The sequence below is a fragment of the Peromyscus californicus genome, unplaced genomic scaffold (assembly GCF_007827085.1).
Source record: "Peromyscus californicus insignis strain IS unplaced genomic scaffold, ASM782708v3 Scaffold_21__1_contigs__length_65335640, whole genome shotgun sequence".
Lineage (NCBI taxonomy): Eukaryota > Metazoa > Chordata > Mammalia > Rodentia > Cricetidae > Peromyscus > Peromyscus californicus.
This window is the reverse complement of record NW_026294514.1, coordinates 41,695,001-41,717,303: the sequence shown is the minus strand read 5'-3', so window position 1 is coordinate 41,717,303 and position 22,303 is coordinate 41,695,001. Positions and strand designations below refer to the sequence as shown.

At 44.8% G+C, this 22,303-nt stretch overlaps 1 protein-coding gene across 1 annotated transcript in view; it reads left to right on the top strand.

Moving 5' to 3' along the window:
* Lama1 (laminin subunit alpha 1) overlaps positions 1–22,303 on the top strand; it is a 138,474-nt gene that overhangs the window by 92,252 nt on the left and 23,919 nt on the right. Inside the window, exons 31-45 of the mRNA XM_052750175.1 lie at positions 1,478–1,564; positions 1,848–2,041; positions 3,044–3,186; positions 4,826–4,915; positions 6,653–6,764; positions 6,968–7,130; positions 11,529–11,739; positions 11,931–12,047; positions 12,170–12,333; positions 14,990–15,125; positions 15,973–16,066; positions 17,512–17,628; positions 19,369–19,551; positions 19,828–19,982; positions 22,102–22,245. Coding sequence (XP_052606135.1) covers positions 1,478–1,564; positions 1,848–2,041; positions 3,044–3,186; positions 4,826–4,915; positions 6,653–6,764; positions 6,968–7,130; positions 11,529–11,739; positions 11,931–12,047; positions 12,170–12,333; positions 14,990–15,125; positions 15,973–16,066; positions 17,512–17,628; positions 19,369–19,551; positions 19,828–19,982; positions 22,102–22,245 — 2,110 coding nt within the window. The remainder of the gene's footprint in view (positions 1–1,477; positions 1,565–1,847; positions 2,042–3,043; positions 3,187–4,825; positions 4,916–6,652; positions 6,765–6,967; positions 7,131–11,528; positions 11,740–11,930; positions 12,048–12,169; positions 12,334–14,989; positions 15,126–15,972; positions 16,067–17,511; positions 17,629–19,368; positions 19,552–19,827; positions 19,983–22,101; positions 22,246–22,303) is intronic.

Here is a 22,303-nt window from a genome sequence, read left to right as displayed (position 1 = left end):
ATCTTTTTTTCTTTCTTTCTTTCTTCCTTCCTTTCTTTCTTTCTTTTTTTTTGGGGGGGGGCGTCAAGACAGGGTTTCTCTGTGTAGCTTTGTGCCTTTCCTGGAACTCACTCTGTAGCCTGGGCTGGCCTCAAACTCACAGAGATCCACCTGGCTCTGCCTCCCGAGTGCTGGGATTAAAGGTGTGGCGCCACCACCACCTGCCTGCCAGGATCTTTTCAAAAGGAAAGCATCGTGTGGGGCTTGAGTGTTGGGATGGAACCAATTTTAAAAAAAAAGCTTTTGGGAATTTTCAAGACTGATTTTAGCTCCCAGCTATATAATCCAGTTCGTATTCAATGTAAGGGGATAGGGGTTGATTGTGTATGCATATGCCTAGAAGGAAACACACGAGCACTGAGAAAAGATACACGATGTTTGTATGTCAGTTAATAATTTATGTGGTGGCCGTGGAACTGCTCATGCTGTGGAATAGGTAATGTGGCACCATTCTGGAAAAGATAATTTCTATATGTATATTCCACATCTGTGGCTTGTGGCTATGTGTACCCAGAGAAGTGTGCGCATGGCTCTTGTACCATGCACTTTGTGTATTTCCATACTGTTGAATAACACACTTTATTTCTTCCATCAAATAAGGTTAACCATCCCTCAAGCCCTTAGTCATGACCTATGAGGCCACAGATTGCTTGGTTTGTCTTCTACGCATTTGTATTTCCTTGAAGTCCACCTCATTATTTAAGGAGAGAGATGTTAGAAGTGGTGCAGGTATCTCATGTTGAGGACACCCAGCTTCCAATCCCCTGCAAGAAACCAGACCTGATTTCCCTGCTTGGTTTGGGTCAGGTTTCTGTGGTTTGCAGTTACCCAGCTCAGCCTCCAGGTGGCGCCAGAGCAGTTCATCACGTGGAGGGAGAGGGTGGGGCGAAGGAGGGACTAGCCCAGAGCTCCATCTGGGTAGTAATGTCAGTTTACTTCTGCTGGTCTATCAGGTGACGGTCAGTCCTGTTTCTGTGTTCCACCAGAGTAGCTTTTCTGTGGCTTGACCTATGCACATCATCACAGCCTGCGGACCTGTCCTAACCAGCAACATTCAGTCTTCCTGTTTTCCGCACTTTATCAACGCTATCATTATCTAAAAAATATGGCAACTCCTCTCTCAGAATAAGACCCCTTTTGATTTGGAAAGTTCTTGGGTAGCTAGTTACACTCTGTGAGACTGATCGACTTAGCACTCACCTGCTGCCACCTTGCAGCAAAAGCCTCTTCAAATGATGGATAAAAAAGGGATGTGTCCTGTAACATTGCCCTCAGGCTTCTTTACCTTCTGTTCCACAGATTTTGGCTCTAGCATTTTATCTAACTATCCCGTATAATCACTTAACGTTTAGAACAGTAATGATGAATAAATACTTTAAGGAAGATTTGAAGCTAATATCTGAAATCTTCTGTTAAAAGGTATTTTTTTTTCTTTCAGTTTCAGCCCCACTTGTGTCTTGGAAGGTGACAGTTATTTCCGGTGTGATGCCTGCATCCCTGGCTATGAGGGACAGTACTGTGAAAGGTATACTGCTGAACTATCACAAGGAAGCAAATAAGGACATCTGCTCCTTTTATACCATGTGGGATGTAGTTATGACAGTGATCTGGGAGTCGCTACAAATTTGTACGTTTGTACAGATGTGGGGGGGCACATTGATATCCCATAGCAAGGTCTCGTAGGGTGAGCGTGTGCTCTGCATTTCCTTTGGCAAAAAGGACGATGACTGCCTCTGGGCAGAGCTGGTGTATGTATTCCTGGTTGGTACAGACTGCTCTGTCTATACCTACGATCCTCTTCTCTGTAGGTGCTCCGTGGGCTATCACGGCAACCCTCGAGCAGCAGGTGGCAGCTGTCAGAAGTGTGACTGTAACCCCCAAGGCTCTGTCCACAGTGACTGTGACCGAGCGTCTGGGCAATGTGTCTGCAAGCCAGGAACCACGGGGCTCCGCTGTGAGGAGTGCCTGCCAAGACACATCTTGGTGGAGAGCGACTGTGTTTGTAGGTGATTCTCCTGTGTGTCTCTAAAGTTGGGTTTTCCTGCTGACCTGGCTATGACACCCACAGGGTCAGTGGGGTACCACGAATCTCACTGTACTTCCCATTCTATTACATTTCCTCGATGTACATTGCTGCTGAATCTACTGAATTGAACCTTTAGTGGTGCACAAATAAGCCAAGACGACTTTGATTGGGGTAGGGTTTTATGATACAGTCCGGGCTGGCTTCAGGCATCACAGTTCTGCCTCACCTTCCCATGTATGGACTGGGATTACAAAACATGTACTACACCCAGCTAATAATTTTTATTTCGTAATTGAGCCGTATCAATACTTCCTTCGCCGAATCCAAGGATCAATCAATGAGGAGGAGGGAACATCCTTATGGGGCTGTCATTTATATCGCCCCAATTTCTGGTCTCTTTAGTTTTCTCCAGCTCTGATGGATGTCCCTGTCGAGTGCAAGGGAAAGTCATCTTGGGATGTCTTCTGTGTGGGTGATGGGAGAGGGTTAGAAGGGACGAGTATCAGGGAGTTGGAAAAGGTTTTCAACTTTCGTTTCCGTGTGCTATAAGCAGACGCTCCCAACTGTGTTCTCCACTAATCCCTGCTTGAGGAGGAAGGACTGGCGCACATAGACAGTGGAGGCGGGCTTTGGAGGGGAATGCTGGGACAACTCGTAGCCAGGCCCAGTTAAAGATGAGTGACAGCACTATAATGGTTCAAGTGGTGTGAAGGCATGATGCCTAGGCCACTTTCCTATCTTTGTGACCTTGAGGGTATGACTTTGCCGAGTCTCCATCACCAGTAGAGAATTGCAGCTCACCCTGGGCTGGAGTGAGAAGGAGATCTGTGTGGTGCACAGATCCCTGGTGTGTGTGTGTGTGTGTGTGTGTGTGTGGGTGGGTGTGTGTGGGGGTGTGTGTGTGTGTGTTTCTCTTTATAACACCATGACTAAGGCTGTTTGCATTAGCCTTTGCTTTCTCCCCGTTTTCTCTTCAAGCTTGTGATGATGAATGTGTGGGGGCCTTGCTGAATGACCTGGATACTTTTGGCGATGCTGTCCTGTCTCTGAACCTCACTGGCAGTTTCCCTGCCCCATATGGAATTTTGTCAAGTCTGGAAAATACAACTAAATATTTCCAGGTAGGTACTAGGGATGTAGAGATGGTGGAGAGAAACATCTGTCACTAAGAGAGAAGGAGTATGGGGGGCGGTCATTTGTCTCCCCAACCTTTCAATCCCCCGTGGGTGGCCAGTGACAGTGTCCTCATCCCACACCTCACCGGGGGTTTCTGGGGAGCTCTGATGGAGTTGCTTCACAGAAACCTCCTTGGACATTCTGCCCACGGATTTCATCCCACCTTCTGGAATTCGGCTACAACCCTCCTTCCTCTTTGACAGACCTTTGGGTACTTGAAAAAAGCTGTCCAAATACAAATACTAGAAATAAATCTGGACCATATCCTCTCTAGTGCTGGTTTATGCCAAAGATGGGCTGTTTTCTGTTACGTGTTGTTATCTTCAACTGGAGTTCAAGGTATAAAAAGAGTCTTCCTCCTTGGAAGACCATTAACATCTCAAAGCGTCAATCCTTGGTTTATATTTTATCAACAGATCTGGTCAAAAGGAGAGGAAAGTTAAGAAATTGAATCAGAGACAGTACCTTTCTCTGGAATGTTAATTCTAATTGGAAAAAAATATTGCTAAATTATACTTTTTACCTCCACATTTCAATTTAAATTAATCTACCCACTGTGTCATGGACTAAGAAAAAGAATGGTCATTACTAAAAAGTGTTTACAGAAAGAAGCTTTTCTTGTGTGTGCTCAATCACTCCCCACCTCCATAAACACACTCACACTCACACTCACACACTGGTACTGAGGAGGAGCTGATGAACTCCAGGCAATATTTTTATATTACTTTTTATCAAATAGCAAAATGTGCTTGTGAAAGATGGGTGATTCTGCATTCATTAAGAAAATTCTACAAAAAAAGAAAAGAAGGACGAGATACTTCAATATATATTCTAACCATCACATACACAATCAATAAATGATGTGCTCTGCCGGTTACGTCCCAGGGGTATGACTGGACTGTGAATTTATCAAGTGAAGTAAATGGTTCAGATTTTAACGAACCTTGAATGGTTTGCTCTGATGTAATCCACCCATCCATCCCCTTAACAATGGTTTGTATTCATCTCCAACACTCTCTGGAGGGCAGGAATGTGAACTGCACCCTTCCTAAAGAGTAACATAACTACCTTGTGAAAGGTTTACGTACTTAAACAAGTAAAGAGGTTAGACTGTTGGGATGGATTAAACACTTAACTATAAATAATTGTAAAAGGCTTTTCCTTATTAAATACTTTTTCATTTTGTATAGTAAGTACTTTTCCATGTATTGAGAATTATAGTTAATATTTATAACTCTGATACTGAAATAAAGCCATATTTGGTCTATGAATGCTATCTGTTCAGAGTCTGCTTACTAGAGCAGAGTTTGAGTTTACGTCCCTGTGAGAGCAATGGGGAAGGTGGTAGCCAGGAGTGCATTGCTGGAATTGACAGCTGGCGATGAGCGAGTGAGCGCTTTTGCTTTTAAGAAACTATTAGAAGAAATTAGAATGTCTTTCTGTAAGCCAAAAAGCAATTAGCCCATGAGTCCCTGAAGGATGGACATTTTAATGTGATACAGTAAACAATGTAATATTGTGAACAATGTAACATTTAATGTGATACAGTAAACAATGTAACATTGCTTCTTTTGTCTTTCTTAGAGGTATTTATTAAAAGAAAATGCTAAGAAGATTAGGGCAGAAATCCAGCTTGAAGGGGTTGCAGAACAAACAGAAAACCTTCAAAAGGAGGTAAGTTCTCTGCAAAAAAAATCCAGCTCCCCACCAGCCTCCCAGGGCAGCCCCTGGAAGCCTTTGGGTTCCATCTGGCAGGTTCCTGGAGGCTTCGATTGTAACCCCATGAGTTCCCCTGCTGTAATGGGAAAAGGTTCCTGACCAGATCGCTGTTGCCACCCATGCTAAGGAAGAACCGGGTGGTTCGCTTAGCTGCTTGCCTTCTCTCGTTAACCTAAGCAGAACTAAAAGATCGCTATGATTCCCTCCTTTTCCTAAATTCAGTCTACTGTGGAGTTTGAGAGGCAGAGTGACTTCAGTACTTAGTGGTCCTGTGACCTGCAAGTTTCAGACCAGGTTGACTCTGATGGTTTTCGGTCCTAGATAGAATTAGCTTAGTTTTCATGTCAGCAGGGAATTATTTATTTTGTTTACCTCATGGCACGGTGTGAGCCACCAAAACATCTCCTGGTTTATAGCGTGTGAGGGAGGCCTGTTGTCAAACAGTTTATTATAGATTTCTCAATATGCGCAGACATACACAGCTGTGCACGCAGAAGGAATTTGAAACCAAAGATGATTTGGGAAGACCTTGCATGTTGCAGTGTGGACTTCGGGTGCCTCAGCAAGAAGATATTGTGTAGAAAATAATCTGATTAAAATAATTTTTCTCTCATCAGGAAAGAAGATTCTCTTGGGTCTTAAGGAGAAAATGCCTGCAGGCCCAAGTCTGTTAGTTTATATTCTTTGATATTGCAATCACAATCTTCTTTTGACTTATGAAATTACTGAAAAGAAGTGACAGCTAAAAGCAGTTGTGTCAGCGTTAGGGCTGGGAGCTTTAGGGTCATGGCCTCACTCACACTCCTAAGGAGGTGCTGGTCACCCCCATGTTACCCATCAAGTTGGAGATGGATAGTTCTACTGCCTGGCAGATTGGGGGTCTAAAGCATTCTCCCTGCCTCCTTGTTCTTACTTTATAGGAACTGAAACCTCACAGGCAGTGAGGTTCCCCTTCCTGTATTCAGTGTGAAATTCTGCACTATACACTAATGTTCTGGTCTCCAATCTCATAAAAGCACAAACTGTTCAGCCACCTCTTAGCTATGCCAACAGAGTAGCAAAAGGGCTTGCTCATGTGTCTGCAGGAGTGCCGGTGTGAACAACCTACCACACTGCCAGCTGTGTAAAGCATAACACACTTGTGTAAAGTATATAACAGTGTGAAGACAGTGAAAAAATCGTGATGCAGCCAGTTGAGGTGTTTACAATCCGACGCTTCCCCTGGTGCCAGTGGATTCCTGCTCTGCCACCAGGGTCATGCATCCCTTGTTTACTCAGTGCCTTGATTTTTATCATATTATCTTATGCTTGATTTAATTATATATGATTATATGCTTCATGGCCCAAGGAACAATGGGCTGCACCCTAAATGTCTGTGGGTATTATATATGCACACAGGTAAGTACCGTTCAGCTTAGGTGTAAGTACACAATACCTTCTGTATGTAAGGAAGCACACATGGTATCTCGACAGTACCTGTATATCTCCTAAGGAGTCATTTCCCTTGTCACTCGGTGACATGTGACTGTACATGGGAGCTAATGTGAGTTTAGCTTTCACAACTAGACACAGGAAGTATCTTGCATTACTAGTCATCTAGACTGCTTATAAAAATAAACCATCTTTTCTCATGATGAGTGTCTCTTAGGTGATAGTAAACCACACTAACCCGAGTCCTTACTGTCCTGTCAGCTCACTAGAGTCTTAACCAGCAGTCAGCAGGTGAATCAGGCAGCAGAGAGAACCGTCAATGGGACTCAAGCCCTGGCCACGTTCATTGAGCGGCTGCACACAAACATCAAAGGTAGTACAGGGCTCTCCTTTGGGGACTGGGTGCTTGTTTGGTACAAAGAGTCATGATCACCTTATGAAGCAGGTGAACAGTGTTGGACTGGGCTCCCTAATGCCAAGGGACTGGGATGTCCCATAACACAGGGATCCTGAAGTGTCCGGGATCCCTACTATCTACCTTGAAGAGACTTACCTAGCAACAAATGTTCTCTGTAGAAATCACGACAAAGGTGGCGACGTTGAATCAGACTGCCCATGAAGATTTCCAGCCACCCATTTCTTCTCTTCAGAGCATGCACCAGAACATTTCTTCTTTGCTGGAGCTTACCAAGAAAAGGAATTTCACCGAGATGCACCAAAATGCTACCCTTGAACTCAAGTAAGTCCCGAGCACTGTTCAAACACCACCAGTGAGAAGCAGGCATTTGGATGCTGTGGAGGGGGAAATAATGTGGAGAATGATCTCTGAGAATTTATATTGCAAGCGAGGAGAGAGGTCGGCTGTCCAGGAGATGAGGAGATGGGTACCTGCCCCTACAAATACAGAAAACAAGTCAGTGGAATCAGGGCAGTCCTTCTCTGCATACTGTGCAATAGGCTCTGTGTTCTCTGGGCTGCCCCAGAGAATGGTTGTACGTAGACTCGGGAGCCTGTGATTTCCTGCCTGGCCTTTTCTAGTTTGGTTTTTTTTTTTTTTTTTTTTTTTTTTTTTTTTTTTTTTTTTTTCCCACATAGCTGTTAGCTGACACTGTCTTTCTGTCAGGTAGGCTGGAGATCGCTTTAACCAGTTACGTGAGACTCACTAACTCTGTTCCTTCTAGTAAAACTTGAAGTGTTTGTAAATTTTATCATGGGATAGATGTCTTGGGCAAGCGTTTTCTCTTATTTTCCATATTTCTATGTGGTTTAATATTCAGTATTTATACTACAAGTTCTCCCCTTCTCCCTCCGCTGTCCTCTTCCTCTCCTCTGTCCTCCTCCTCCTCCTCCTCCTCCTCGTTTTCCTTCTCCTTTGAGACAGGATCTCACTATGTGTCCCTGCTGGCCTAGAACTTCCCGTTTTCCCGCTTCAGCCTCCCGAAAGCTGCGATTACAGTGTGTGCACACGCAGGTCCGGTCCCTCCTTTCTGGATTTCAGGGTATCCTGTTACCAGAGCAGACCGTAGGAACTCGATCATTTAGTCACATGATCCGCACTCGGAGGCTCCCTCCTGCTCGTTTCCAGATTAGTTCCGCAAGAACGTTAATGTAAAGTACTCTACACTTTCACCCAGCGACATGCACATTAGGCTCATACCTCCTTTCATTTTTTTGTTTTGTTTTGTTTTTCGAGACAGGGTTCCTCTGTATAGCTTTGCGCCTGTCCTGGAACTCGCTTGGTAGCCCAGGCTGGCCTCGAACTCACAGAGATCCGCCTGGCTCTGCCTCCCGAGTGCTGGGATTAAAGGCGTGCGCCACCACCGCCCGGCTACCTCCTTTCATCTTTGAGTACACTTTCTGACCTGTTGCTTTGCTCAGGTGGAACTTGAAAGGAAAGACTTGGTTGGATAGGGTTTGGAACGAGGTCCTGTGATACAGTCACTAGCATGTTGGTGCAGAGAGCCTGGGGAGGCCCAGAGAAGACTGAACCGAGGGCTATGAAGGCAGCAAAGTGCCAGAGCAAGTAACAAGACCACAGAGTGCCCATCTGTGGCAGCGAGCGTGGCAGCTCTGCCTTCCACTGCTGCCCCATGTAGGAGAGAATCCTTGCCTATGCAGGAGCTATTAAAGATGCAGGTTCCCAGGCTGGCAGTCCTAGAGACTCAGAGCCATGCTGCGGGACCCCCTTCCTCACATCACCTTGCAATGGCCAGCCCCTTGGGTCACTCAACGGAAAGGTTTGAGCCACGGGTGCAAACATGATACTAGGAGCTGGGGATACCCAGAGGACACACAGCAGAGCCTTTGTGCCCAACAGAACTTCTAGACCACCAGGGAAGGCAGGGCCACCCCTTCCTCTCCCCTGTTCCCTGACCTCCCCACTGGCTGGGTCCTCTGGGAATGCTTGCTCTATAATTGCAGCCCCCTTTCTGTTTGGAATACAGTTGTCAGTCAGATTCTATGTTTCTCTCTCCCATCTATAAGTGAAGCTGTGACTAAGGGAATTTTTTTATTAACAATGGGGGGATTCAAAGTGTATTTTCTAGCTTCCACTTTCTAGTTTCCAAGATACTCCCTCTCCCGATGTCATGGATTATTTTAAGAATTATTTATCATCATATTACTAATTATCATTGTTATATAAGTCATGGCCAGTGCTTGAGTGTGGATAAACAGTTGTGGCACACACACCAGTCACTTTCACTCTACATCAGACCACTCCCACCTTCAGGGACTCCCTGCAACTCCCAGGATCCCACGTGTAATTCAATTTAGGGCCGAGATTCTTTAAGGATGTGCAACCAGTTGAGGAAGAGGATACAAGGAGCCTGCAGGGGTGTGTGGGGAGGAGTGCCTGTGAGGTCCCCTCGCACCTGTTGATGCAGTATGGGGGGTGACATTTCTGCCTGGGGAGGCCATTGGAAACGCAGCATCTGTGGGTTTTCCTGGGGGTCCGTCATACATAGCACCCATCTGAACACCAGATTCTCTGCAGGAAAGCAGGTGCTTGTCTGAATCGCCTTGCTTACACAGTTGAGCCCCACTGTCCTATCAGTTAGAGATGTGTGGCACCCTTGCCCACTGGCCCTGCTGAGGACAGCTGACTGCCACTTGCCGTGGGAACTCTGCTTGGCACACTGCAGATTATCACTGGCAGCTGTGATCCCAAACCATTTTCCCATGCTCATGTCCCCACAACTATGCGAAGATAACTTCAGTACAGAAATGGATTCTGTGAGAGATAAGTGGGGGCCGGGGGCTGCTGCATGGACTAAACGGGCCAGTCCCTTATTATGGGTCTTCCCATGTCAGTGTCCTGATGTTCATGGAGAATTTCCAGGGAGTGAGAGAACTGAGGATAGACCTAAATCTACTGTTCTTGTGGAATCTGTTTAATGATCCATAGGATTACAAAGAACAGTCCATGGAAAACTACTTATTCTGTTCAACTTTGCAAGACACTAAGAGTATGGCCTTGTCTGTCCTGTTCTCATGATTGAGGCCACGGATAATGTTTAGAAAGGAACAGAAGAAAATCTTCTGCCGTGTGCAATAACACATGCCTATAATTCCAGCACTTGGGAGGCAGAGACAGGTGGATCTCTCTGAGTTTAGGCTAGCCTGGTTTATATAGTGAGTTCCAGGCCAGCCAGGGCAAAAATAGCAATATCCTATTAATGAATAAATAATAAGAAAAACCATTCTTTTGATTTCCAAAAGCTTGCATTTATTAATGGTTCAAATTGTATCTTTTTTTTTAGTAATTTGAACTTCTAAGTTTTTATCAGAGCTGTTTTATTGGCCCCTGAACCTTTTCCTGCCCTATGAATAAGTTTCCCTCTTCCTTCAGTTCTTGGTCCAGTGAAAGAATGCAGTTGCCATCATTAACACAGAATATACTCTGTTTTCCAGGTCCAGCCTCACTGAGGTCATTTATTTTAATTCCACGACTAATGTATGGTAGGAAGTTTGTGACTGTAGTTTGTTAACCAGAGAAACAGTCCATCCTACTTTAAACCATAACTGTCTCAGAAAAAACGTTCCCAGTCGAGGGCTGGGGAGATGACTCACAGGGTAAAAATGCTTGTTGTGTCTGAGTTAGGGTTACCATTGCTGCAAAGAAACACCATGACTAAAAGCAAGTTGGGTTTATGTGGCCTACACTTCCACATCACTGTCCATCACTGAAGGAAGTCAGGACAGGAACTCAGACAGGGCAGGAACCTAGAGGCAGGAGCTGATGCAGAGGTTATGGAGGGGTGCTGCTTACTAGCTTGGTCTTCATGGCTTGCTCAGCTTGCTTTCTCGTAGAACCCAGGACCACCAGCCCAGGGATGGCCCCACCCACACTAGGCTGGGCCCCGCCCCCATCAATCACTAGTTAAGAAAATGTCCTACAGGCTTGCCTACAGCCCGATCTTACTGGGGCATTTTCTCAGTTGAGACTCCCTTCTCTCAGATGACTCTAGCCTGTGTGAAGTTGACATGAAACTATTCAGCACACTGTGCAAGCATGAAGACCTATGTTTGAATTCCCAAGAACCCACATAAAGCCAGGCACAGTACTATGGGTCTGTGGTCTCAGAGCTCCTAGGGTGAGATGGGAAGTGGAAACAGGAGAGTACCCGGAAGCTTGCAGGCCAACTTACCTGGTGTATGAGAGAGCCCATCTCCAACAAGGTACAAAGTAAAGACCACAACCTAATGACCTAATGTTGTCCTCTGAACTCTACATGTTTGACCTGGAACTCCTGCATTCTCTTCCCCCATCACACACACACACACACACACACACACACACACACACACACACACCCCAGATAAAGATAAAGAAAGAAAAATTGCTTCTAGTCATAAGTAGTCAGGATCCATGTTAAGCATGGTAATTTATACTCACAATCCTAGCAATGAGGGAGGCTGAGGCAGGGGAATTTTCATGAGTTCAAGACTATCTTAAGCAGCACAGCTAAGACCTGTCTCCAAAATAAAAAGTAAGTCTTTGTATATTATTTTTGTTCCAAGAAGAAATGTGAATCTGTAAAAAACAAAAACAAAAACAAAAACAAAAAACTCATTAGTATTACAAGACATGCTTTGTTTTTATTTTCTTCCTACGTGAACCATTTCTATTTGTCAGGGCTGCTAAAGATTTATTGTCACGAATTCAGAAGAGGTTCCAGAAGCCTCAGGAAAAGCTGAAGGCATCGAAGGAGGCAGCCAGCGACCTCCTTTCAAACCACAGCAAAGAACTGCAGGCTGCCAAGGAGCTCCTGAGAGAAGCTGAGAACAGGACCCAGGAGAGCGACCGCCTGCTGCTCCTTGTCAAGGCCAACCTGAGAGAATACAGCGTGAGTCTCCCTGTCTCCTTCCTTCTCAGTTAGGACTGTGATCGTACAGGCCTGTCTGTAAACAGTGCCAACTTTAGCTTCTAACAAAGGGAGCCTGGCCAGTGGCTTCAGCAGGTGGCACTCACTCGGTGCCAACATCAGGGGCTGGCTTGCTTTCATGATACATCCTTAATTGGTGATTTTTGATGCAGGAGAAAAAGCTGAATGTTCAAGAAGAACAGAACTTGACCTCAGAGCTCATCGCCAAAGGAAGAGAATGGGTAGATTCCGCTACTACTCATGTGGCTACTGTACAAGACACCCTAACAGTAAGTTACAATTTGGGCCGCCATACCACAGTTTCTAGAGTAGCCACACACCTCATTTATGTGTGCACATGTACACTAGTAAATAAGTATGCATATATTTACATTTTAATTTCCCCATGCAGCAGCTGGAGCATCACAGAGATGAGCTCCTTTTGTGGACCAGTAAGCTCCGAGGCCACGTAGATGAGCTGGTCATGCAGATGTCCAAACGAAGAGCTCGTGACCTGGTCCACAGAGCTGAGCACCATGCCTCTGAGCTGCAGAGCCTAGCAGGTGTTTTGGACAGGTAAGACTGCGTAGTTGTCGTAATCCAAGAAGCGCTTGCCAACCCATTGATCAGGGTGAAGATGGCTTTTTTTGGTTACAGCATTGAATCGCTTTTACGCTGTGTTTGTGTGCACATGCATGCATGCACACTCGTAGATGCCTATGCTTGAGTGTGCATGTATATGTAGATGCATGCATACTTAGAGGACAGGCATGGGAAAGCCATAGGGCAATCTTTGGTATCGCCCCTCAGAGGCTGTGCACCTATTTTAGAACAGCGTCCTGATGACCAGGAACACACCGTGTAGGCCAGGCTAGCTGGCTAGTGAGCTCTGTCTCTCTCAGCCTCCCCAGCACTGGGATAACAAGCCACCATGCTTGTCTTTTTCCCCATGGACCCTGGGGAGTCGTCGTAAGGTGCTCACGCCTTCAAACCAAGCATTTTACTGACCGAGTCATCTCCCTGGTGAACTTTTATTGTCATGTAAAAATGAGACTTCTGTTTTACCTGTGTGGCTGGCCAGATTCCCTCCTGTGTCTGCCAGCTCACTTTACCATAGGCATGCGTATATGATGGGAAAATGCAGACAGAGTACTATGCTACCATACCATATGCTGCCAGGCTATCAAGGTTTTCTAAGGACCTACAGTGCTCACGTGCTTTGTGTGCGAGTTGCACAAGGAGACTGTGTTCTCTGTACATCTTGTGTTCTTGGGTTCATGATTCAAAGGGCGGATGTGGCTGCCCATGCTCTCTCTGTAGAAGTGTTGGCAGTCTCTTTGCCAGTGCTGAAAGATATCACATCCCATCCTTTCCTGGTGGTCTGTGCTTGTAATGTAGTTATTTTTTTCAAAAGAGAGAGAGAGAAAGAGCAATGTGTGTGTGTGTGTGTGTGTGTGTGTGTGTGTGTGTGTGTGTGTGTGTGACAGTGTGTGCTAGTACCCACAGAGGCCAGAAGAGGGCATCAAATCCAAAGGAGCTAAAGTAACAGACTGTTGAGCACTGTCCAACATGGGTGTCGGCACCTGAACTTGGTCTCTTAGTGGTTAGTTGAGCCATCCCTCCAGCTACCATCCCAAAGTCACTTTAACAAATAGTTGTAGTTATTGCTTAAACTGTTCCTCATTTTATTAAAAATAAAGTATAACTCTAACCAGCATGGTTCCCAGGCTTATTTGTACATTGGACTTAACCTAGGGCACCTCATCAAATACTGGCTTCCTGTACCTTGTTCTTCCTCCCCCAAGATGGTAACTTACGTGCTCTGGATTGTGGTTTAGGATTTACAGTTTCTTTCCTACAGGATGTGTGTGTGTGTGTGTGTGTGTGTGTGTGTGTGTGTGTGTGTATGTGTGTTAAAGTACTGGGTATTGAACCAACCAAGGGCCTCGTGCATGCCAGGTAATCACTCTAATACTGAGCTATATCCAAAGTCTTCTTTGTACTTTCATCTTGGGACAAGATCTCACTAGTTGCTTAGGCTGGTCCTGAACTCACTGTGGAGCCCAGGCTAGCTCTGCATTTGTGATCCTCCTGAATCAGCCTCCTAGTTTAGGCTAGCAGGCCTAGCTAATCTTGGGGTGTTAATTATTTGGTGAATTTGTTTCTTTAAACTTGTGTGTAAAGGATGGATATAAAAAGCATGGTGGGAATATTTGTGAATTGGAAAATACTCCCCATTGAGAAATAGTGTCAAGAATAGATTATACAACAAAAGCAATTAAAAATGACTCAATAGCCTATCGCATAAGTTGGGTGCTGAGTTGAATGGCTGTGAGTACCATAGCAACCAGTAACAAAAAATGGAGGCAGCTTCTCTGTATCATTTCCCATCATTCCTTAAAGATATATGGGCTCCATCCATGGCTAGATTAAAATCTTTATTATTTAGTCTAAGAGTAGTGAAAGCAATTTAAGTGTGATAGCCAACATTAAATAACATTATTTTTTTTAATTTATAAATCATTGAATTTCCCAGTCAAATAGCAAGAGACAGTAATTGCTGATGTCTGGTATGGGAATTGCCCAATTCAGTATTGTTGGAGAGAAAATGAAGTGATTTCTTCAGCAGGCAAAGATGTGTCGATTGTCACATTTCATTGTCTGTGTAGAGCTAGTGAAATCACACCCTTGCCAGTTGGCAAATTCCTAAACTATTTGCCTGCTTGTTAGAATGAAGTTCAACTGATGGAAATATTATCTGATCCTCCTGCAGACAGCCAAGTGAATCTCACCAAGTTGGGGTACAGCCTTTAGGGACCACCCCAGCACCCCAGCATGTACTCAGAAAGCTTTTTGAAAACTACTAAATGGCTTGCAAGAGAGATTATAACCAGTATACACAGGCAGGAGCACCCCAACACAAACCGTGAACCTCAACATGGATCGCGGAAAATCGGGGACAGATGGTGGTAATTGATGATGTTTCTCTATGGGAGATGGCCATCAGGAGCCTCAGTGTTAATGAAAAGCAGTTCCGAGTGTTGCCATGACAAGCAGCTTCTCAGGCATGACTTCTATGTGTAGAGGAGAAGCCATTGATTGCTAGTCCTGGCTTCTTTTCTCAGAAGAAACGAGGAAGCTTTCAGCTTTAGTAAGCACCTACTGTATTCATGAGTGACCCCACTAGTTTTTTTTTTTTAAATAACATCTCTAAATAATGCCTATTTGATAGAGACCTTGAAAACGTTAGAAACGTGTCTGTGAACGCCACCAGCGCAGCGCACGTTCACGCCAACATCCAGATCATGATGGAAGATGCAGGAAGACTGGCAGCTGATGCTCAGAAGACTGCAAATGAAACAAGCTTGGTGAGAAATGCCCAGGGCTTCATTGTGCCTCTTCCTTTTCTGCATGCCATGCATGTCTTCTAGAACAGCAGTGCTCAACCTGTGGGTCATGACCTCTTTGGGGGTCAAACAACTTTTCAGGGGGTCGCCTAAGACCATCAGAAAACACAGACATTTGCATTACAATGCACAACAGTAGCAAAATTACAGTTATGAAGTAGCAACAAAATAATTTTATGGTTGGGGTCACCACAACATGAGGAACTGTATTAAAGGATCGCAGTGTTAGGAAGGTTGAGAACCGCTGCTCTAGGAGGTTTTTGAGCATACACTCAGTGGCTCAAATGTGTTTAGACACATTCTTTTCTGGTGAAATCTGTTTGTGTTTTTGTTCGTTTCTTTGCCGTATCATTTGCCCTTTAAATAATTTTTAGAGAACAGGGTTTCACTATGTTGCACAGCCTGGCCTTCAATTACTGAATTCAAGTGAGCACACCCCCCCCCCCCCACGCCCCAGCCTTCTGGATTGTTAGAAATGCATTACACCATCTCACTCTATGTTTTTAGTCATTCTTGCTTCTTTTGTGAAGACTAATGCCTACAGTTAAAGAGGAAATCTCAGTTTCTTCTGATAAGGCGTTGATGCTGTTCGATACCCACTTGACATTTCGTTTTACTCACAGCTTTATAATGGCCGATGGCCTTCTTTATAGACTTACACATGTCTCTGCGTTCTTCCTCTTAGACATCGAATTTCCCCTCCGGCTCTGAGGTGGACTTGCTGATTTGGAAGCTGGCTGCTGCTCCTCCCTCCAATGGGGCTGCTCTCTCTTGGAGGTTACTATTCGTGAATTGTTCTGTTTTTCAGGTCTCGGAATCCCTGGTTTCTCAGGGGAAAGCAGTTCTGCAGCGCACCTCCAGATTTCTAAAAGAAAGCACCACTACCAGGAGGAAGCAGCAAGGTCAGTTTGCATTTGGACGAGCAGGATGAGAGGCCACATGTCAGTGAGCATCCTCGGAGATCACTCTCCTTAGAGCCATTGGAAGCTTCACGTGTGTCTTCCTCTCCTTCACGTTGGGATATCGCCTCATCTCAGCATCGTGTGACTGTGAATCTTTTCCTAGTGCCGTCACTTCCTTGAACGTGCACGCTTCTCTGTACTGAAGCCTTCCCTATGCCCACATTCCAGGGATTACCTGAGTTAGTATCGCTGCTGTTCCTCCTGATGTATGTGCAGATGCTCCTCTTTTTTTCTCAAACATCCAGTTCCTTGAAGAAATGAGTTATATCTAATGCCATCTTTAAATTTTTTTTTATCTGGCTGGAGCCTGATAGGCCTTCCTTGAAATGTTACTGGATTAAATCACAAATGATAAATCCTTTTCCATAAATACACATACAGTTCAAGAGTGTACAAGTTCAGTATACAAGCAATTGCCTAGGACATATACAAGCATAATATAAAATGGAAAGAATCTGTTCTATATGAGAAAATGTGCAGGCATGGCATTTTTCCTAATGTATAATATGCTTCTCACATTGATGCAGGAAATTTGTAGGAGTAGCATTAGACCCTCCCGTAGTTCCATGAGCCAAGGGCTGGACTTTGCCATAGCTGTGTGAATTAAGAGCTAGGCCCTGCTGTAGCTGACTGAACCAAAGCTTTGGACCAGGGCGTTTTTGTTTGCTTCTCTGTGATGAGACAAATTGGAACCTCCCTTGTCCTCTGAATATTAGATCTTCACAGTTCTCGCTCACCCACTCAATCATAAATGCTGATGGGTTTTGGCTTCAGTTTACAGAGGTAAAGGTCCTTCTAGGGCATTGAACTGCGAACTTCTTGACAGTTCAAATTCCAGGCTTTAATCATGTGCTCAAAATGCTCAATGTGGCTTCATGTTATGAACAGAAACTGTAGAAGTGTTGATCCAACAGTGTAAATTAAAAATCAGAAGAAGCTGAGATGAGTCCAGATTTGGTAGGTGAAGGGAATACAAAAGAGCTGATTGGCCAGAGTGGCAGGGTGGGGACCATGAAGAGCCAGGCCTGCCACCATCAGGGTTTGACAGGGGAAAAAAATGGCAGGTTCCAGCACAGGGAGAAAATTACAGTCTGACAGTTTAAAGATTTCTTCATCTGTGTGCTTTTATGAACTTAGGCACGAAATTCCAGAACAAGCAATAGGGCAAAAGGCATTAGGAAGATAGAAAAAATGATCAGACAAACCAAATCCATCCCCAGTGTCTTCAGTGGATAGTGCTCAGAATTGCTGGGGGAATCTCTCCATATTGAGGCATCTGCAGGAACCTGTATACTCGGTAGATGGATGAGGAATGATAAAGCTGTTACCTCGGTAGTGTTCTAGAAAACTAACACAAAGAAGACCCTTCCTTCCCCTTCACGTAGGTATTACATTGAAGCTCGATGAGCTGAAAAATTTGACAAGTCAATTTCAAGAGAGCGCGGATAATATTACGAGGCAGACCAATGACTCCCTCTGGATCCTGAGAGAAATTCCTGGAGGTAAGCAGAGATGCGTTTCGTGGTGTGGCTACCTTCTTGTTGTGAAAGCGGTCCACAGAAGCATGAGGAAGTCCTGCCTGATGTCTCATTAGGAACTACAGTCGAAAATGAGACCAAGATTGATTAAGCTTCAACTTGAGAGGGGGTGTGACTTAGAGATGAAGATCATGAAACTTTTTTAAAACAAACGCATCAAATCACACTCTAAAACGTCATGATTACATCCTGAAAGACTTTAGGGGCTTTTGAAACTTTTTAAAACAAACACATCAAATCATACTCTAAAACATCATGATTACACTCTGAAAGGTTTTAAGGGCTTTTTTGTAACCACCTTAATTACTGGCTTTCAAATTGGGTTTGACACAGCACTTTGGGGACAGAGGGACCTTCCAAAGAGGCCAAGAAGAAGAGAGAACGTGCTTGCCTCCCCTTGGAGGGGATGCCAGACTCATGTGGCAAATGCAGGAATTCTCATTTTGTGATCTTCCTCCCTCGGATGGGAAAACATTATAAAGTCAGCCTGTTGATTTCATGTTGATGATTTGGAAACACATGGTTCTCCAACACTTAAATAAGTTTGAGTCATAACCTAAATGAATCATGGTCTCATGCACTGTGTACGTGACCCCAGGTCCCCTTGCTTGTTTCTAAGGCTCAGCTGGTGCTTTCTCACCTGGAAATGTCTCTTTCCATTTCTTTTCACCACCCCAAGGAAAATGATTCTTCATCTAATTTAATAAAACACTCACAGTTTTATTTGGGCCTAGTTAAACTGACAGGAAAGTTGAGAGAAGGGAAGAACTGCATTGGGATTTTCTCGATTATTTTCTGGGGTCTTCTGGCCTCAACCTTGTGACTGTGTTGTGCCTGCTTCCTGGTGCTGGAATGACAGGTATGTGCCACCACCGTGTCTAGCTTGATTGCTGTATGCTTTTATATGGCTTCTTCCGGAGTGAATACTTTACTCTGGGTGCTGAGACAGACATTCTCAGCCAGGTGTCCTTGAATAACAGAATTCTTTTTCCCTTTGCAGCCATGTCCTTCCTAAGCTGCTGTCCCTTGTAGTAGCAGCCAGTCCACGTTGTGACTAAATACCACTTTGTCCAGCTGCGGCCACTTCCCTCTTGGTTACAGGCTTAAGTTCCAGAGCCTTCTTATCCAGACATGAGATGACGTGGGGTGAAGATGAGAAGGCTTACAGACAGGGACTAAATAGAGAAGTCTGGGGCTGGAGGGATGATTCGGCGTGTAAAGACACCTGCTGCCAAACCTAGGGACCCGAGTTTCATCTCTGGACCCCACACACTGGAAGGGAGAAACCTCCTCCCACACCTTGTCCTCTGGCTTCCAAATGTGTACCATAGTCATGAACACTCATACATACACATGCACACACTAAAGCAACATGTAAAATATTAAAAGTACTTTCAGTGAGTGTATCACCCCAGAGCTGGACTAAGGGCCCGGCCACTAGCCACTGTTTTTGTAGTCTCGCTGTGCAATTGAAGTAATGTTCCAGAGAATTAAATATCCAAGTTACTTCATTGGCTCTTTAGTGGGGTGATAGAAAATATAAACATACAGCCTTCTTTGACGTGAGAAAGCAAGAAGCCTTGTTTAGTATTCAACAAGAAAAACAATGGTTGGGACATGTTTCTGTGTAAAATGACGTTTGTGGTTTTAGACTTTTCTCTGAGTCTTCAGCGGGGTGCATGCTTGTCCTTGCCTTTATTTTAGGTGTGAGAGAGAAGGGGAAGAAAGCCAAAGAGCTGGCCACAGCCGCCAACGAGAGTGCCCTGAAGACACTAGAGGACGTCCTGGGTTTAAGCCTAAAGGTCTTCAACACATCAGCGGACCTGTCCAGAGTGAATGCCACAGTACAGGAGACAAATGACCTCCTGCGTAACTCCACAATGGCCAGTATGTCGGTGGTCTTCCTCCCTCTTTGGAAAGCCTTCAGCCTGCTGATTGGGAGAGAGCTGGGTACACAGGGATGCAGAATGAAACTGTCCTAGCGTGTAGATTTCCACTGGTGAAGGAGAGGGACCTCAGGGAATGCACATTGCTGGTGTGTGCATTGCTCATATATTTCAGGGTTTGATCACTCTGTTCCGTCTTATCCGGTGTCTTAGTAACGAACACTTCCCTTCCCTCTTCTCCTCTTGCCTAACTCTCTTGCCTTCTTGTCTTTGTTAGCTCTGTTGGCTGGAAGGAAAATGAAAGACATGGAAATGCAAGCCAACCTCTTATTCGATCGACTGAAGCCTTTGAAAACACTGGAAGAAAACCTGAGTAGAAACCTGTCGGAGATCAAGCTTCTGATCAGCCGGGCCCGGAAACAAGCAGCTTCGGTGAGCTGGGCTTGTGGCTCTGAACCCCACAGCTCCCAAAGTCTGGGCTCCTGCTCACAATTACAGAATTCAGTGGGCCTGGCGCTCAGCCACCCCAACTCCCCTGCAACTTCTACAGGCCCAGATCTCAATGACCCCATGTCCTCTTAGTCTCCTCTTAGGATATTTAAACCATCTTCCTCAGAATCCTGCTCATATTTAAGAGTTCAACGACTCTTAAGAAAAAGTTGTCCTTACTGTATGGGGATTAATACATATATAGTTAATTCCTGACTTCGTAACTTAGCCTTGCTGCCATGAAGACATTAAGTCTAGTGGTTACATCTGGTTCTGTTCCTTCAGTTTACCAATTAACTTTTAATGCTGGTGGTACTCTCCAAATTGAGTAGCATGGGCCTCACCCTCCAGGACTCTGAGCAAACAATCTGTGTACATGCAGATGCTGTACAAGTGTACTTCACTAAGTACATGAGGTAACAGAGAGGTCAAAGTTGGGGAATCGTTCAGTAACTACCCATGGATCAATTCACTTGTTTTAAGCATGTAGTAAGCCTCCAGAGAGTATACAGTTGCCACAGTGTGGGGCCCTAGAGAAGAAGAGCGTGACCCTCACCCCAGCTTAGTCTTTCTTCAGCTTTCTAGAGAAAGGCACTCTGGGTTCTCCAAGAGTCTTCCTTTCTATTAAAGGATGCAGGCTCCCGTGCACTCTTACTTCCCTCGATGTCATGGACAGCCTAAGAAAGTGTGAGACAAACTTACAGTTCTAAATCCCATGGTTAATGCAGACTTAGACGAGTGGAAATTAATAGAAAATCTAGACACAGATAATTAGGAAGAGAGCAAGCAATATGTAATACATAGTAGTCTATAGCTATTTACTGAGTGATATAATAAATATATTACCCCTGCATTTATTTAACAAAGGATCATCAAATACTTTATATCAGGCTTTTTCTTTGGGGCCACCAACCTGCTCCCAAATCATGACGCAGAGACTTATTAGTTTTGAATGTTCGGTCTAGCTTAGGCTCATTTCTAGCTGGCTCTTTTAACTTAAATTAACTTGCTTCTCCACATCTACCTTCTGCCTCGGGGCTTACTACCTTTCCTGCTTCTGGACATCTTACTTTCACTGCTTCTCTGGCTGGCTGGCGTCTGCCTGGCTTCTTGCCCTGGGCGTGTCCCTTGTCCTCTCCTTCTCTCCTTCTTCTTCCTTCTCCCAAGCCTAGATTTCTCTGCCTATTTATTCTCTCTACCTGCCATCCCTACCTATCCCTCTTCCGCCTAGCTATTGGCCATTCAGCTCTTTGTTAGACCAATCAGGTGCCTTAGGCAGGCAAGGTGAAACAGATGCAACACATCTTTACATAATTCAACACACATTCTGACTAAACAAATGCAGCAGAAAAAAAGTTATACAATTTTACACAGTTAAAGTAATATTCCACAGCATAAGCAAACGGAACCTATCTTTGCCTAGTTAAAAGAATAATCCACAACAAATCCTGATTTGTGGGTAGGTGGTGAGAGTCCACAGTCACAAGGTATTAAATCTTGTATAAATGAGACAGTGCCTTATGTAAAAGAGTCTATTGAAAACTAACGAGCTGTAGCTGGGTGGTGGTGCGCACGCCTTTAATCCCAGCACTCAGGAGGCAGGGGCAGGCAGATGTCTGTGAGTTCCAGGTCAGCCTGGTCTACAAAGTAAGTTCCAGGACAACTAGAGCTATTAACACAGAATCCCTGTCTCAAAAAGAAAAGGAAAAAAAAGGAGGAAAACTAAAAAGACTGCTCAGCAGTTAAAAGCACTTGCTGTTCTGTGGAAGACTGGAGTTAGAGAAGCTGAGTGTTTCATAGTGGCACACACCTATAACCCCAGGCTGAGGCAGGGAGGATCATGTGTTTCAACTGGAGGCCAGCCTGGTCTACACAGGTGAGACACTGTCTCTAAATAAGCAAATCCTGATTTAAATGACTATCCTGTATCTAAACAGTTGATGTTGTCTCACTCTGGGAAACCAACAGTGTTTTATGAATTATGCACAGAGGAACCAGAGACACCTGGGAAATTGCCCCTGTGTGTCACTAGGTCATGGGTTGCTTTCTTTTTTCCTGTCAGATCAAAGTTGCCGTGTCTGCAGACAGAGACTGCATCCGCGCCTACCAGCCTCAGATTTCTTCTAGCAACTATAACACTCTTACTCTGAATGTTAAGACACAAGAGCCCGACAACCTTCTCTTCTACCTAGGCAGCAGCACCAGTGTAAGTGAGCGACCCTGGGAGTTTGGGAATACAGGTGTCTCCTGGACCCTCTCATGAT